The 16903-nt window shown below is 50.4% G+C and overlaps 8 protein-coding genes across 8 annotated transcripts; 5 read left to right on the top strand and 3 right to left on the bottom strand.

Moving 5' to 3' along the window:
• Positions 1-91: 91 nt before the first annotated feature.
• Positions 92-723, top strand: N7474_004681 (GPI anchored serine-threonine rich family protein; the record flags this gene model as incomplete). The annotated part of the gene is made up of 2 exons (XM_057196096.1): positions 92-323; positions 377-723. 2 exons carry the CDS (start codon positions 92-94, stop codon positions 721-723), a joined length of 579 nt encoding a protein of 192 aa, XP_057053492.1.
• A 3340-nt stretch (positions 724-4063) lies between these two features.
• Positions 4064-5859, top strand: N7474_004680 (uncharacterized protein; the record flags this gene model as incomplete). The annotated part of the gene is made up of 5 exons (XM_057196095.1): positions 4064-4171; positions 4225-4313; positions 4360-4653; positions 4704-5153; positions 5205-5859. 5 exons carry the CDS (start codon positions 4064-4066, stop codon positions 5857-5859), a joined length of 1596 nt encoding a protein of 531 aa, XP_057053491.1.
• A 400-nt stretch (positions 5860-6259) lies between these two features.
• N7474_004679 (GTR/RAG family Ras-related GTP-binding protein) lies at positions 6260-7584 on the top strand (the record flags this gene model as incomplete). The annotated part of the gene is made up of 4 exons (XM_057196094.1): positions 6260-6465; positions 6514-6615; positions 6666-7349; positions 7404-7584. The coding sequence occupies 4 exons, from the start codon at positions 6260-6262 to the stop codon at positions 7582-7584; spliced, it is 1173 nt and encodes a 390-aa protein (XP_057053490.1).
• A 202-nt stretch (positions 7585-7786) lies between these two features.
• On the top strand, positions 7787-8671 carry N7474_004678 (putative heme/steroid binding domain protein; the record flags this gene model as incomplete). The annotated part of the gene is made up of 2 exons (XM_057196093.1): positions 7787-8083; positions 8159-8671. 2 exons carry the CDS (start codon positions 7787-7789, stop codon positions 8669-8671), a joined length of 810 nt encoding a protein of 269 aa, XP_057053489.1.
• A 152-nt stretch (positions 8672-8823) lies between these two features.
• On the bottom strand, positions 8824-9393 carry N7474_004677 (40S ribosomal protein eS25; the record flags this gene model as incomplete). Its single annotated transcript, XM_057196092.1, has 3 exons — positions 8824-9173; positions 9273-9330; positions 9391-9393. 3 exons carry the CDS (start codon positions 9391-9393, stop codon positions 8824-8826), a joined length of 411 nt encoding a protein of 136 aa, XP_057053488.1.
• Positions 9394-9581: 188 nt separating this feature from the next.
• On the bottom strand, positions 9582-11132 carry N7474_004676 (uncharacterized protein; the record flags this gene model as incomplete). The annotated part of the gene is made up of 3 exons (XM_057196091.1): positions 9582-10190; positions 10241-11058; positions 11108-11132. The coding sequence occupies 3 exons, from the start codon at positions 11130-11132 to the stop codon at positions 9582-9584; spliced, it is 1452 nt and encodes a 483-aa protein (XP_057053487.1).
• A 376-nt stretch (positions 11133-11508) lies between these two features.
• On the top strand, positions 11509-13138 carry N7474_004675 (tRNA-dihydrouridine synthase family protein; the record flags this gene model as incomplete). Its single annotated transcript, XM_057196090.1, has 2 exons — positions 11509-11655; positions 11714-13138. 2 exons carry the CDS (start codon positions 11509-11511, stop codon positions 13136-13138), a joined length of 1572 nt encoding a protein of 523 aa, XP_057053486.1.
• A 241-nt stretch (positions 13139-13379) lies between these two features.
• On the bottom strand, positions 13380-15334 carry N7474_004674 (Zn(II)2Cys6 transcription factor; the record flags this gene model as incomplete). Its single annotated transcript, XM_057196089.1, has 2 exons — positions 13380-15155; positions 15218-15334. 2 exons carry the CDS (start codon positions 15332-15334, stop codon positions 13380-13382), a joined length of 1893 nt encoding a protein of 630 aa, XP_057053485.1.
• Positions 15335-16903: the final 1569 nt, after the last annotated feature.

The raw sequence follows: 16903 nt of genomic DNA, 5'->3' as shown, positions 1-16903 counted from the left end.
TTCAGTCTGGCGACAATCAGGACACTGATGATACTCTGCACTCCGAAGCCTCTGCAAAGCTGTTATACAAAATCCTTGCATAATATTCAACATGCGATTTGATTACTACACAGCCGCCGTCTTCGGCCTATTTGGCGCGGCCCTCTCCCTTGACGCTAACTTTGACCCGATAAACAAGCCGACTAAGGGAGAAACCATTCAAGCCGGCAGCCTATACACCATCGAGTGGGAAAAGTCAACCGAAAGCTATTCCGGCCCGATCAATATTCTACTGCGAAACAACGAGACTACCTATAGCGCAGGATTCGAGGAGGTCATTAGTGGTAAGTAATTTCCGATCGTTTGTCGGGTATCCACAACTAATCCGTCTCCGTAGCCCACACGCCTAGTAGTGCGGGCAAATACAGGTGGAATGTTACAAGCAGACTTCCGACCAGCGACAAGTATTACCTCAGAATTGGGTCTATCAACGATGCTTCTATTTTCAATCAGTCCCCGCTGTTTAAGATTAAGGGCTCCAACGACTCGGCACATACAACTGCGATCACCGCGAAGCCTACCACAACGATGATGACCACGAGCACCGCAGCTTCGTCTCCTACGGGGTCTAATAGTACGGGTCCGATCTCGACATCTACTGGCGCCGGCAGTGCAGCGACCCCAGCTGTCGCTGCTGCATTCGCTTATGTCGGTGCCGCAGCTGTTGGCATGCTCGCTTTCTGAGCAGGAAAACGAATTAGTTATCCCTACGAAACAGATAGGTTTTTCCTAACTACCTACTAGAATACATTGGAGTTCGAGCAAGAGCAGCTTACGCGACCTTGTTTGGTTTCTGACACCCCTCTGAATGATCACAGTTCCTTCTCCATATTTCAATGACAGTAGAAAGCAGATTCACGTACCTACGCTCATGGATTATTCCCCGAGCCATATTATGTAATCGGATTGAAAAGACCGGGGTTTGCAAATCGAAAGGCTGGGGTACTTCAAAACACCTGAGGCGGAATAGATAGCACACTTGCATCCTTCGTATTGGAAGCTGCTATTCTTCCCCCTGGCCCCACCAACCTTGGGCCAAAGTTACGGGCCTACGTAAGGCCGCGCCCTTCCTGCCTCATCTACCGTTTAGCCGCCATGGATTGGTCTATTAGGCCACAAAACCTGTTGACGATATGTAGTTCTCGCAATGGCAGATTCGCCTCGTGGGCCTTCGTAGGAATGAACTTTGTCCAGGATAATATTAGCATAGTAATCATACAGCATTCTGGCACCCTTACAGTATACTCAGTTATCTTCCCTCTTTTGTAGTAGTTAACGCCTGTCATCGAACCGTTCACGCTCTCGGGCTGTAGAGCCGCCCGACCCGCCCCGCGGGGCGAGTACCTATGATTGGCTCACTTTGCTGTACCCCTCAATTCTTGTGCTTAAATAGCGGCAAATCCCAGATACGGAATGCCAGTTTTCATTATATCATCCTGCACGCCTATCGGTACGTAGACCGACTTACAAGCGTCTACTGTAATTTGTTTCTCGGAAAAATACTAATGTCATGAACCTGGTCCCCGGACAATCCACCTCCGCAGTCATCACGAGATCGTGCGTAAGTCGGAACATAATAGGCGCTGGTTCAATCGCTAATTATACTGTTATCAGAAGTGAACTATTGCCAACAAACCATGGACGTTATGACCAGGAATAACATATTGTTCTACGGTACTGGATTCGTCATTCTTTGCGTCATCGGGTGGAGTACTCGGGTCGGCTGGCGGAATTATCCTCAATCTCCCAAAGCTCAAAGAGTTATTTTTCAAATCGGAGTTGTCATTTATTTATGTAATATTTGTACTTATATATATGCGGTGATGGGGGTGTTTGGCCGTTCGAAGGGCTATTTGTCGTCCTAAGATTGATTTTCAAGGTTGGGACGACACTTATTACTCCTAAGCCACGGATTGGCATTAGAACTCGACATGTGAGCTTTTGTTATATTTTCAAAGTTATCTACGTCTGCCGGCGTGCGGAAGAGTATCCGGAGTTACTTTGGCATGTTCTTAGTCATTCCATTACTAATGGCTCTGTGCGTATGAGTGTGGGCGATTGAGAGAGGAAAGGGGACGATGTGGTGAGAGCAATTGGAGTCAAAGAATTCCATAGAACCACCGAGCCATCATCCGGAAATGTGTCTAAAACAGGAACGCCAGTGTACAAGCGAATTCTCCTGAGAAACTAACCTATGACATGTTTAGCATCCTGCTCTTTTCAACCCCAAATCTCCTCCCTAGTAAACCCAACGCACCAAGTCCCCACAACAAACCTTGACATAAATAGGTAGGTCCTGATCTTCCATGACCAATCCACCATACACAATTTTGGGTATCCTATCATTTCATTTCCAGGTCAAATGCATGGTCAAACTATTTGCTGATCCATGGCTGAAAGCACATACTCTCTGCCTATGTGCAATTGTCGGTCCACGCTATTATAAAGCGAGGAAGTTGGTCCATCATTATTATGAGTGATGAGCCTTGATTTCGATCTATATTTCACTGTATCATCGCCATTTCATCTTGCGAGACTATCAAACTTGTGTTTACGATTACCACACGCCACAGTTTCCTCTTGGCAGATGGACGCCAGAAATGGCTTCCCTGGCCGTCATTTTGCCGTCATATTGTTTTAAGTAGTGAACTCTTTAAACATCTTGAATAGCTAATAAAGTATCTCCGACGAAAGCGTATTCTATGGAAAAAAACAGATGCTTAATATACTTAACGCTAGTCGATTAAATCTTGATGAATATATTATAATTTATATTTATGTAATATTGAACGCACGAGCAGGATCCAGAGATTCGGAGATTCACGGTTATCGAGCTCGATGCGACTGGTCAACAGAAGATGGAGACCAGACAAGCACCACTTCCTTATCGTCTCTCTTGCTCTTGAAACCCCAAGGCAGGCGTGATTTCTATGCTTTTGGAAATAGAGAATAGTGCGATAGAATCCTTAGAATAGCTTAGACAGATACTCTAGTCGACCTTTAACCGATATAGCCAGAAACTAAGAGCGAACAGTAAAAAAGGCGTAGGCTTGCAGCGACGATTCTTTAGGTTAGGAAGTCGACTAGAAACCTTTTGAGCACGTTTCCTAGTAGGCCTTAGGCGTTTCCTAGCTAGGGTGACCTATTCACAAGAATAGGTCGCTCCACTAGGTACACAAAGTTGGCTTAGGCGTGATAGCGAATCAACATCCGACGGCCGAGAGTCAAACAAGCGAGCTTCCTACGCCAGAGCAAGTCTTGCCCTAAGCTAGTTCTAAAGACACTTTCTGATTCTCGGGCATGCTCTGTACCGGAATAACCTCAATCGGAGTGGATTATAGGGTCAACATTTTCACTGTCGTAGAGCTCTCGAGGTCGAGTAAGACAGTCGGAATTGGCTATGAGAGAGCTCGGGTTAGCTAGCTCCGCGTTAGCTAGCTCAAGACTAGGAGCTTACGAAGCCGACCATAGGCCGCCGCCTATACAAACCTCGACTAGAGGGCGGGCGGGAGGAGGATTTTGTCTAGCTTTAGGAGGAGAATAACCTTTTTAGCTCGGAAGTGGAAAGCTGGCTTGGAAGCTTGTTACGATGCTCTGCGGACTGGGGCTGTAAATAAATATTTCGTCCACTGTGATAGTGTATAGATACCCTACACTGCCAGACTACCAAGACCGGTAGCCATTTTTCGGCCCCCGATTTACAGTCACTAGTGTTGTGGCGTGATAACTTCCACCATCAAATGAGGACCGTGACAGTCAGCGGCCGGGGACCTTGGAGAACACCAAACGGCCAGCCACACATATTTGCGCATTTATCATCAGCTCCGGGAAATCAATGTCTCATTGAACTACACAGAGTCCCACTGTATCCGGATTAACCTTGGAGGCGCATGTATGCACTGTATACTCCAGCAAAAAAGGTTTCGGTGAGGAACTTGGAGACAGGAGCAACTAATAAAGAGGCATGTCACCAAGGTGCCCAGCAGAGGTCTGCCGAGTTTCTGTCTTTCTGAAATCTTTGACAATGGTCATCGATTCGGGAAAGGAGTCGGTTGCACACCACATCCAGGCTGCCAGCAATGAAGCCCCCAAGACGAGACAGTTGCCTGTGACCCTCCTATCCGGGTTCCTGGTATGGATTTGCCCAATTACAACAGCAAAAACACAGACTGATCCCATGTACAGGGCAGTGGCAAGACAACTCTCCTCAAGCATATTCTCAAGTCCTCCGATCATGGACTGCGCATTGCGGTCATTGTGAATGACATGAGCCAGTCAGTTTTCCGATCAAAATCACCTGCTAGTGCTAATTAAATACAGGTTGAACATCGATGCTGCTCTGATTAAAAACCACAAGGTCTCTCAAACCACCGAGAAGCTCATTCAGCTGCAGAATGGGTGTATTTGTTGCACCCTGCGCGGCGACCTGCTCGCTGAACTGGCACGTCTGACCAAGCAGAACGAGATTCAATATGTTATCATCGAGAGCACGGGGATCAGCGAGCCCATGCAAGTCGCCGAGACTTTCACAGCGGAGTTCAGCGCCGCCATGCTGGAGGCTGAGGATCAGATCGCGGGTAATGACGAGGAAGCGAAGGAGATCCTGAATGAAATGCATGTCGTCTTTGAACATAAAATGCAATGTTATTGCTAACCCATACCAGCGTCAACCTGGGCGGACTTCACACCCTCGCGCGTCTGGACACCACTGTGACAGTCATTGACGCGTTCAACCTGCTGTCCAACTTCGACACGACCGAGTTCCTGTCTGACCGATATGGATCTGACCAGATCGTGCCGGAGGACGAGCGCACGATTTCCGATCTCATGGTAGACCAGATTGAGTTCGCCGATGTGCTGATCATTAATAAGATTGAGACAATCGACGAGCGCATGCGCGAGAGAATCCGGCAGCTGCTAAAGCTGCTTAATCCCAACGCCAAGATCCTCGAGTCGAGTTATTCCAAGGTCGACGTCCACGAAATCGTTGATACGAACAAGTTTGATTTCGTGCGTGCTGCCTCTGGCGCTGGCTGGCTGCGCAGCTTGCACGAGATGACTGTTCAGACGACTGGGAATGGTGATCGCATGGCTCCACGGCCAGAGACACTGGAGTAAGTTCATCCATCACATACTGTACGGGGGTTAGACTCATCGTAATACAGGTATGGGATCAACAACTTCGTCTACTCTGCTCGTCGACCATTCCATCCACGCAGGCTTTTCGCTCTTATTCACGACAAATTTATTCTCTTGCAGAATAATGAAATCGAAGAAGAAGAGGATGAAGAGGATGAAGCCGAGGAAGACGACGATGCAATGGACACAGACTCTGACTCCGTGCAGGACTTTGACCAGCCCGATCCAGGAACCATCCTGGCGAACAAGCGCTCACACCCGGCATTCGGTCCCATACTCCGCTCCAAAGGCTTCTTTTGGCTGGCCACTCGACCATTCCAATTTGGCGAGTGGAGTCAAGCAGGAGGTATGCTGACTGTCGGCTGTGGAGGGCCTTGGTTCGCTGAGGTGCCCGAAGAGGCCTGGCCTGAAGATAAAGATGTCCAAGAGTCCATCCGGAATGACTTCCAGGGACCCTGGGGAGATCGGCGCCAGGAACTGGTGTTTATTGGCGAAGGAGTAGATCAGGATCGGATCGTAGCGCTGTTGGATGAGTGTTTACTCGATGACTACGACATGAAAAAGTGGGAGAAAGTGATGAGGAGGAAGTGTAATTTGGAGAAAAAGGTCAAGCAGTTAGCAAGTATATGGGAGGATGGATGGGAAGAGTGGCCTGAGCCAGGAGAGGAACACCACCACTAGTGAGTGATAAGATAAGATAGCGATAAGAACATCCAGTTACTCCGCTTCAACTTGCTCCTCCTCCCCTGCTTCGATTTGTCTCTTCGTCTTCTTCTTCTTGTTTGTCGAGTCCGCTCTAGCCAATTCCCATGTGCTGGTCGATTGCTCCTCGCTTAACCGCCGCTTGAGTTGCTCACCGTTCCCTTCCCCCGGTCCGCAGCCACTGCTTCCTCCGGGCCTCCGGGGCCTCTTGATTCGATGGAGGTAAGTTGCACTCTGTTTGTTGCTGAGACGGTGGACCACCCACGCCAATCTGCATGCCTTCTGGAAGCGTGAGGCTCTGCGTGTCCTTCCTCGATGCGCCCATGTATATCATGCGCGCACCATCGATCATATTCCGCACTGCGGGCTGCCCGTCAATATGCCCTTTCCACCGACTCGTACACCCGCTTCGCGAGCATCTCTTGAATTGCCTGCCCCGAAGACCATAGCCCAGCTAACCCTTGAGAATTTATTACAGGGAGCGAACCCGGTGGGTGGTGCACCAGCACATACCAAATTGGCCTCGCTGCCCAGCACAAAGGGCCGCGATGCTAAGCCCCGTCTTCTTCTGATGGGACTTCGCCGGTATGTGTGTCTGACAACTTTCAAAATCAGGAATTAATCGTGTTCCAGGAGTGGCAAGTCTTCCATCGCAAGTGTTGTTTTCCACAAGATGCCACCAAATGAAACCCTCTTCCTAGAATCCACTACGCGGATCCAAAAAGACTCCATTCAGTATGCCACCCCCTTTTGCTGACTACCATCTGCACGACTGACACCTACAGCTCCTTCATGGACTTTCAGGTCTGGGATTTCCCCGGCCAGCTTGAATACCTCGAACCATCCTTTGACCTCGAGGACATCTTCGGCAGTCTAGGGGCGCTGGTGTGGGTGATCGATGCGCAAGATGACTACCTAGACTCGGTCGCGCGACTCAACCGCACAATCCTGACGGTGCAGCAATACTACCCGGGCGTCAACATCGAGGTGTTCATCCACAAGGTGGACGGACTCTCCGACGAGTACCGCACCGATACCTTCCAGGACATCGTGCAGCGCATCTCCGACGAACTCAGTGATGCCGGATATGAGAATGCACCTGTGCACTACTACCTCACTTCGATCTATGATTATTCCGTATTCGAGGCTTTCAGCAAGGTCATCCAGAAACTCATCCCCAACCTGTCGACTCTGGAAAACCTGATCAACACCCTGGCCAATAACTGCGGGTTTGAAAAGACCTATTTGTTTGACGTACTGAGCAAGATCTACATCGCGTCCGATACTCGACCAGTTGACATGGCCTGCTACGAGATGTGCTCCGACTACATCGATGTGATTGTCGACGTCTCCGAGCTTTACTCGTGGGATCATCCAGATCGAAAACCAAAGGGTGAACAGATCCAGGAAGCTGAGAGCCATGTAGTCCTGCATGATGAGACCATGATCCACCTGATGGAGATGAACAAGTATGTCTTGTTTGGCTTTTGCAGAGATCCAATAGTGCTAATATTGTCTGGCAGATATCTGTGTCTTGTCTCAGTGATCCGCAACCGTGAAGCGAAGGAGAAGCGCGGCCTGATTGACATGAACTGCCGCACATTCCAGGAAGCGCTGAACGATGTCTTCTCCCGCAGTTGGGAACAGGAGCAGGGGCAGGAGGAAGAACAGCATGCCGCTGGGCCATTGGAGTCGGATGGGTAGTTAATCCAGTCCGTTTACGACTAACTACGGACATAGGAGGAGTATTGGTATAAGACCCCATGAACAATTATTGAATGATCCAACCTGGAATAAGTAAATCTGTAAACGCCGCATAGAAACGGCCGAGGCATGACGGCCTGTGCATGACCCACCTAAACAGCTTGCCTTCACCCCATCCATCACCAATAAACACACACCAACCATGTCGGAATTGCGCCAACGCCCCGTCGCATCGGACCACAACCATGACAGGCACGCAAGGGCCCCCACCCAACGACGTCGAGGGTCGTCTTCCGCCTCGAGTGCCTCTAGTGCCTCGAGCAAAAGCGAGCGCGACCATGACGAGGATCCCGGGATCAGCGTGCTGGACCTCATCCGCGTAGCCCTGGCGCTGGTGGTGGCCTCGTGCGGACTGTCCTATTATATGACTTCCGGCGAGTCAATGCTCTGGGGGTATCGGCCGTGGTATACGCGGTGGCCCGTGGTGGTGCGGTGGGTGGTAAGCAATGATTCCTTCCTGCCTCCATCTCCAGACACAGAAACATAACCATACTAACCCTCATTCCTACAAAAGCGCGGCCCTCTATCCCTAACACCCCCTGAACTCTCCCTCTACAACGGCTCCGACCGCAGCCTGCCCATCTACCTCGCCGTCAACGGGACCGTCTTCGACGTTTCGGCCAATCCAGTTGTCTACGGCCCTGGCGGGAGCTACAGTTTCTTCGCCGGGCGGGACGCCACGCGCGCGTTCGTGACTGGCTGCTTTAAGGAGGATCTGACGCCTGACCTGCGCGGTGTGGAGGAGATGTTCGTGCCTATTGACGATGTCGAGGAGGATTTGTCTTCCGCGCAGAGGAAGATCCGTCGCGAGAAGGAACTCCGTGATGCGAGGGCTAGTATTGAGAAGACTGTGCAGAGGTGGGAAGGGTTCTTTCGGAACCATAAGAAATATTTCCCCGTTGGGAGGGTGGTGGTGGATACGGAGGAGACAGAGGGGGAGGCGACTAGGATGCTGTGTGAGAGTGCGCAGAAGCAGAGGCCAAAACGGAGTCAGATGAATAAGAACAAGGACAAGGGACGTTCATAGCCAGATCTACGTTGAACAAAAAGGGTTTGGTAAAGTTTTTGTCATTTTAGATTTCTACCGACACTGTCCAAGAGCGGATACTTGAGGCGAGTGATCGGCCACATTTGCATCAACACACTGCCCGACCGAGCATTCCCATGGTTGAAATGATATCATTCGTAGCACAAGGAAAAGAAGAGAACCGCGCGAAAAGACGAAAGACGGAATCGTTTACTCGGCGGTGACGGCACGGGCTGGAAAAAAAAGTTAGTACATGATTGTTGAGATATGGCGGGAAAAGGTGGGAACGGACTGTAGATGTTCATCTTGGAGTGGCCGACAACCTTCTTGATCTGGCCCTTCTCCTCAAGGTCATCCAGAGCCTGGCGGGCGAGGCTGCCGTTGATCTTCAGACGGTCGACGAGGGTGGCCACGGTGATCAGACGGTAGGACTGGACATCCTTGTAGAGCTTCTCCGAGGTGGTCTTGTCGAGGACGACGGCGTGCTGGGCCTTGTCCTTGACTGTTGAAAATAGTTAGCTTTTTTTCGTTCTTTTTTTCCCGTTCTTGATTCCCGGCGTAGAGGCCGAGACCGATCACGGTCGGAGGAGGGACGGCGTACCCTTGCCCTTGGACCACTTCTTCTTTTGCTTCTTGCCACCGGTCGATGCTGCGGGCGCCTGTTATAGAAACATGTTGATTAGTTGTGGACGATGGAACGATGTGTCGTGGGTGCTCACCATGTTGACTGTTGGGGTGGATGTTCAAAGGAAGAGGTCAGCGCGGCCGCTCTCTTCAAGTGCGAAAGTGGTGGGGCGTGACCCAGTGCAGCCCTAATCAGGTGACCGACTCGGTTAGCGGTGATTATGTCAGATGTATCTATAGCAGTGCCTGAGGCAGGAATTGGTATAGCACAACTAGAACGTTTGAACTATCGCATGAGACTACTACTCCCGCTAGGAGTGTTGAGGACTCGATTAAGCACGTCAAACTGCACTGGCCCATCCTCTGCAGACAAATAGCCCACCACATACTCCTCCGTTGACCCAAACCAGAACACTGCTTCCTCTTCCGACCCAACGAGCCACTTCACATCGTATCTTCCGCTCTCGTTGCGGCGAGTAGGAACCCGAGCAATCACCGGCTGGTGGCCAGGCGACCACCAGCGCACGGTGGGCAAATTTGTCATGATAGTATTGATCAAAAGCTGCGCGGTGGACGGATGCCAGACAGCCTGTCGAACGGGCTGCTCATGTATCAGCGCCGACGCAAGTCTAGGCGTGCCATCAAGAGACCAGATCCACAACACATTCGATCGCATAGAATCAACTGTAGCTAAAAGGCTCCCGTCGGGACTGAACGCCATAATGGAAACGCCTCGTGGTGGGCCTGATGACTCCGGACTCATGCTAAAGGCAGAGGAGCTGGATGCCTCAATATATTCGGCATCTCCATCTGCATTGATATATCGCTCACGCCAGATAGTGGGAGCATTAGCGTCGACCTGGAAAACATGCGACAGCGTCGTGGCGGATGTAAACTAACAGAATGAGCACCCATGTATACACGATGGTCAGGGTTGTAGCATACCGTTCGAGTTCGCAACAGGTCAACATGTCCATTGACCTTGCCAACGGCCAATGTGTCGCAAGTATCATTCTGACCCACTGCAGGACTCCATTCAATCTGTTTCACGCCCAAATCAAACGACTCATCCACCTCGCCGGGACCAGTGTAGGTTCGATACAGCTGTCCATCCGCTGTGAAAACCAACACCTTGGTCCCGGCACTGGCAACATCCCACACCGCGATCCATCTCCCATCGGGGCTCCATTTCAAGCCCTGTGCATCAATAGTAGACAGTACTGCACGGTTAATGAGGTCGTAAGATCGATACTCATGCACAGTCAGGACATCAGAAGCTTCTGGCTTCAATAGAATCGCCAGTTGTCGCGTCTGCGGCCGATATCCGAATCCGAGAGGATGTGAGAACTTGGGCGTCTTGATCATTGAGGTTCGACCGGTGTCCAGGAAATGAATGGATAATTTGGTATGCCATGCATGGAAGACGATGATTTCATTCCCGTCGCCGCCAAACTCGACATTCAATGATCCTGGCTCGATGCTTTCGATATCGGCGAATATTTGCAGGGGGTGTGGCTGCCAAACGGAGATGCGCGCGTCGTTGGCGGTTAGAAGTCGCTGCTCAGAGGTCGACCAGCCTTCATCTGTACTGAAGATCTTGCTTGTTGGCGAGTACTTGATGAGTTTTGGCGGTGACTCTTTGAGTCTTGCGATTTGCACTTCCCTGGCTTCGGTAGAGGCAGGACTTGAATGAATAACCAGGTCTTTCCCGCTCACATGGGCACCGTAGAGGCCATCTTCGGAGAGAAACAGGTGAATTGGAACTATCCCATTGTGAGAAAAGGCGGGTTGTGTTCTTGGGGTCAGATTTACCTCCCGCTCCGATGGAGGAGTCCATTGTTGATCGCGTCACACAGATGCGAGTCGCCTATCATGCGGGTTCCAAGACTCAAGTTGCGGATATTTCAGGGCATATTTTTCTGCCGCACAGTCAAATCCATTGCATCAGCATGCCATTTCCCCGTAACCAATGAATTGATCGATGTCTTCCTCGATCAACAATCAAGAAACGCGCTTTTCCCCCGCGTCGATAAGATAAGGGGGATATTGTTGTTCCGGTCCGAGATACTGCTTTTTCTGCGCGGCGAATGATTTGCGAGGCCTGTCGCATCCCCTGCCATACTTTCTTTGCAGCCAAAATAGGTGTCTTGAGGCAGTTGGCCCCTTGGTTGGGGCGTTTTTTACCCAAAAATCTTCGATTGAGTCCCGCAATCATGGCTGTTTCGGACGCGGGGCAATCTCAGAGCGCCGAGCAGGTGCCTGCGCCTCAGCAGCGAAAGAAGCTTCATGGTAGAGAATTCTACGAGAGCATTGGAAGTCCCAAATATATCGTTGCCCCCATGGTCGACAGATCGGAGTTTGTGAGTCCTCTCTTTCTTCTTGCCACTTGCCACAGCACTAACATGCTCTCCATCGTAGGCGTGGCGCATGCTCACTCGATCCTTCATGCCACCGGACGAGCAAAAGTCGCTACTCGCATATTCCCCGATGTTCCATGCGCGCCTCTTCGGTGAACAAGCACGTGTTCGAAATCAATATTTCCAGCCCACTCGCGAGGACAAGAAGGACACTCTGTTCCTCGACGGGAACCCGGCCTTCGACCGACCTCTTTTCGTCCAGTTTTGCGCAAACGATCCTACGGAATTCTTAGAGGCAGCACAGCATGTGGCCCCATATTGTGATGCCGTGGACTTGAATCTCGGATGTCCGCAAGGAATCGCAAAGAGGGGCCATTATGGTGCCTTCCTCCAGGAAGATTGGGACTTGATCTACAAACTCATCAACCGGCTTCACAACGATCTGTCCGTGCCCATCACTGCGAAATTCCGCATTCAAGAGACCAAAGAGAAGACACTGGAATACGCCAAGATGATTCTCTCTGCCGGAGCCAACATAATCTCCGTGCATGGGAGACGGCGAGAACAGAAGGGTCACAACACTGGTGTGGCGGATTGGAGCTATATCCGGTACCTGCGCGATAATCTGCCTCCAGAAACTGTGATATTTGCCAACGGCAATATTCTCAACTACGAGGATCTAGAGCGCTGTCTCGAGGAAACTGGTGCAGACGGGATCATGAGCGCTGAAGGCAACCTGTCAGACCCAACTATTTTTAGCAAACCGCCTCCAGTTGGAAGTGAAGGCCGAGAATACTGGAGAGGACGAGATGGAAAGGGTGGCTACCGTATCGATGCCATTATTCGACGGTACTATGATATCATCTACAAATACGTCCTCGAGCAGCCAGTCCCAGAGCGAAAGCCGCTTTATCTTCCGTCAGATCCAGTGGACGAACAGGAGGAGTTCAAGGAACTCGAAGAAGAAGAACCTGAAGGTCCACCGAGGAAGAAGCAAAAGAAAGATAAGACCAAGAGGCCCAACTCTCCCAGCCTGGGAGTCATGCAAGGCCACCTCTTCCAGGTCCTTCGACCGATGGTCGCCACGCACACCAACGTCCGCGATGCGCTTGCCAGATCGCGACCCGGTGACATGGCCGCCTTTGAACATGTCCTGAGCCTCATTGAGCGAGCCGTCAAGTCCGGACTCAAGGAATACGATGCATGTCCCGAGAAGTTTGAGCAGAAATCCGACGAGAGCCTCACCGGGTCCAAAGCAACTATTGCCGAGTACGGGAGGCCGTGGTGGATCTGTCAGCCGCATATCCGACTCTTGCCCGAGGAGGCAATGGAAATCGGCGCACTCAAGGAGAAAAAGAAGGCGGGTCCTGATACTGAAAAGAAAGATACAACCCAAGAGAATACCCCTTCCGCTACTGAAACTCCGAACGGGACGCCCGCCAACACGTCTGCTACTCTCACACCCGATGCTCTCGTGAGCGGATAAGCTTATCGGCTCGGGCCTCGCCTTCTTATACTTCTTGCTATTCACTTTGATAGCTTCTGACTCTCTCTTGAACACGCCAGAGTAGCGGTAGATCATGCTTTTGCATAGCGTTGTTGGTGCTAGTTTCTACTAATGTATATAAATCAAAAAGATACTTGAAATCAAATTCAATCAAACTATCTAAAATTGCTAGACACCATTGCAGCTATAGATGCAAAACTATAAAGGGAATGCAATGACTCTACAAAATGGTTCCCAAATTCTTCTCAAGCATAACATCCAGCCAAAACTCATTACATCCGTCGTCCGCGCGATCCCAAGTCTCACGCACAAGATTAGAAATGCGCTGCATTGGAAGCTTCGGCAAAATCAAAACAAGCTCCGAAATCCACATGCTGACCTTCCGTCTAGCCTGTGCGATCTCCACGTCAAGTGTGCTCAGACCAGCGATTGCATTCGCTGCAGGGCCGAAAAGTGACTCCGATGAAAATACCAGGTCGCTGGCAATGGCAGCTAGAAGAACCGGTAGCATGCACCTTGTTCCCGAGCTGGGAAATAACTGGTCCAGAAGGGATACGATGTGCAGTGTTAACTTTCGTCGTGCGTCTGTGGCTGATGGATGGGAGGCATTGGTGGCGTGGGCCTTTGGGAATAACATTGAAAACAGACCTGAGGGCTCCTTGCCGAGGATTTGGTTTAGACGAAATCTCTCAGTCAGGATATCTGGGAAGACGTGATAGATTTGTAACAGCGCTGTGCAGCGATATGCCTCTGCCAGTATTATAAAGTGAGACGGCGGTGTATTGGTGTCGCCGGTTTCAATAAGCCCGGAATAAGACAGTAACTCAGCAGAAAGGATTTCTTCTTCGAGTTGCTCGGCTCTCTGCTGAAGCTCAATCTCCTCGACCAAATAGTTTACATCAAGCGCCCCGAGGTCGAGTGAGTCCCAGTAAGAGCGATAGAATGTGCTAACGCCTCGGATCAGTCGTGCAGTCCGGTAGAAAAGACTGAGCACCTTTCCCACAGATCCTGTCCACGGATGGGGTAGGATTTGCCCATCAACAAGGTATACAGACAGCTCCAATTCCGAGCTGTCGCTGGCTTCTTCCTCGGCTAGCAGCGGCGAGTCCTCCGCCACGAATGCTGCAAGCATGTTCCAATAGAGAAGACATTGTTTAAAGAGAGGATACTGCTTTGCGAAAGCAGACTTAGGGCTTTGACACCTCCGTCGCTGCTGGAGGATGTACTCTTTCGCCTCTTTCAAGTGATTCAAGCCCAGATCAGAAGCATTATGCCATGCGGTTGTCATTCCGATCATTAGAAGGGCCAGGAAATATTCATCATCACCATCCTCAGAATCTTCAGGACGATGAGCATTTTCGAGACACGCAATGGCTTGTTGTCTTGTCTGAATTCCAATTGCACGCATGGCAGGGAAGTCGTTTGCGAGGGATGCAGCGGCCATGCTCTGGATAGCAAAGTAAACCGGGGCGCTTTGACTCCAGAGGCGACTAAAAATCCGACGAAATGGATTCAAGGGAGAGTCAAATGAGGACCATGACTTGCACACATAGTCAAAGTAATATTGTACCAAGATGGTGGGCATGTTGATGAGAAACGGTGGCATTGCTGCGTTGGCCAGGCGTTCTTGCAAAATGTCCAAGCTCTCTGTCTGAGAAGTGGTCTTGACGATGGCCAATCCATCGGTCATAGACTCCAGTCTAGGTAGAGCGTTCGCCGAAGCGTCAATATCCGGCAAATGGTCAAACAGGGAACTAGGCTCGGTGTTATTCGCCGCACCTTGTGGTTGAATACCACTATCTTCCTTCACTAGTTCGGCCACGCTAGGTAAGACAGCACGGGATGACTCTCCGACAGCACATGTATGTGCCTCGTCCCCTGCATGATTTTCTTTGAATACATGCCTCCACTTCAGTGTTGGCCTCTGGTAACCGGGGCATTCCTGGCCGCGTTTGACGCATTCCTGGCAACTAGGCTTTGTCTCGTCACACCTTCGCTGATTTGAATCAGTCTTCAAATCCTCTTATAGTCAACTGTGCATATTTCACCTCGACTTACTCGCCGCTGCTTGCACCGGGCGCAGCCTCCCTTTGATTTGGGTCTTCGCCGGTTCGGATTCTGCATCTTTGCGGGTGGTTGGCTTGCCAGGTTGGCCGCCTCCTCTCCAGTCTCCATGTTGTTATTTAAAGGGCTGTGAGAACTCGAATAAAGATTCTCGCTGGACTGCTTTCCGGGAGACAGAATTCATGGTCGAGGGCTATCATGCTTGCGACATAGTCGAAACAGGTTGAGGGTTATCGATAATGACTCTCGATTCCTGCCAAATGAAATTTCTACCCCGCTCAGCAACCTGATTGCCCTGGTTCAAGTGCGACTGGGTGGCGGGTTCTTTCGCCGTTTAGGGATGTCGAACCCCTCCGAACACAAGCCTAGCGTGTTCCAACCCCCAACTTGGTAACTAGTTAGGGCAAATGTAATCCTCGGAGATAACAGGATCACAAGCTTTGCTGTCGAGTTGTTAATTCCGTTTCCTTGTATAATAGAATGAGATCCGGGTGGAAAGGCATTTCATTAAACTCATTATCAGAAATCTGTCTATTCCGCCCAGGTTTAAACCGGCAAAGAAATATATTTCCACCAACTCATGCTTGTTCAGTGGCGTAGACCAGAAACTGTATGATTGATCCCAACAATGCTGTTGCAAATCCGAGTATTCATTTGACACTAGAAGCCTCTTCTTCATGGCTGGATAGCAATAGAAAAATGATGCTTCTCTTTTTCCAGTGTATCGGCGCTCCGGGTCTGGTACCACTTGGCTAAAGTTCCCTTGAGGATGGATGGAAGCTAAACCCTAAAAGATTAATCCTAGTTGCATAACTCACCCTCCGATATGTATAACCCGGGGTGATGACAGAAAGGTCACGATGGCGTGGTATTGCCTCAGGAAAACCTTCTAGAGGTATGTAGGTGTGGCGCAGGTGCCCCGTCGGGACTCCCTGCTGCTCCGTTCGCCCAGATCACTCCGTTCGGACCCTCGTTTTCGCCGCTGCCATTTCCCTTGTCCTACCACACATGTTTCTCCATACGTGCTCGGCTTCTTCTGGTTCCTCTCTTCTCCTTTCCGCTGGATTTCGTCTTTCGCATATCGAGGGTCTGTGGGTAAATTCCGCGAATGTTGCTCCGAATAAAAACTGCGACGGAAGACTCCCACTCTAAAACGCCACAAGATAGCGTCAGCAGCGAATCCGATAACGCGATATGAGACCGCGTCTCAGTTAGCTTTCCGCTAAACAATGCCCAGAGAATCGTGTGCAAAAACCCAGAGATTCAATCAGAGAGTGTGTATACGATACTGCATCTGCTTCGAGAGACAACGGAGGAATTCTACGGATGATTGATCGCCAATCGTTATTAATTTCCCTGGATAAGCGGGGGAAGAAGATAACCAACAACAGCGGCAATATATCCTTGCAAGCATGCAAGCTAGTTAAGGTCGAAAACGAAAGGGGAAAGGTTCGAGCATTGGCGTACTACCCTAACCCTTCCCGTGACCATTCATGGGGATGTGTTTTCTTTGACAACCAACACTCTAGTCCCCATGATAGGCGGAAATGGAGGAAGAAAAGCGGCCCGAGTGGCTCTTATCATTTTACCATTGGATGGTATCACTTCTAGTAACCCCATTATCAGACCAGCGCCTTTCACCCAGTTCGAGAGATAAAAGGGTGGTAAGTCCAGGCTCGC

Source organism: Penicillium riverlandense (assembly GCF_028828495.1).
Source record: "Penicillium riverlandense strain IBT 135883 chromosome Unknown utg000003l_segment0_segment0, whole genome shotgun sequence".
Classification (NCBI taxonomy): Eukaryota; Fungi; Ascomycota; class Eurotiomycetes; order Eurotiales; family Aspergillaceae; genus Penicillium; species Penicillium riverlandense.
The sequence above is the reverse complement of the archived record's forward strand: the minus strand, read 5'-3'. Positions and strand labels throughout refer to the sequence as shown.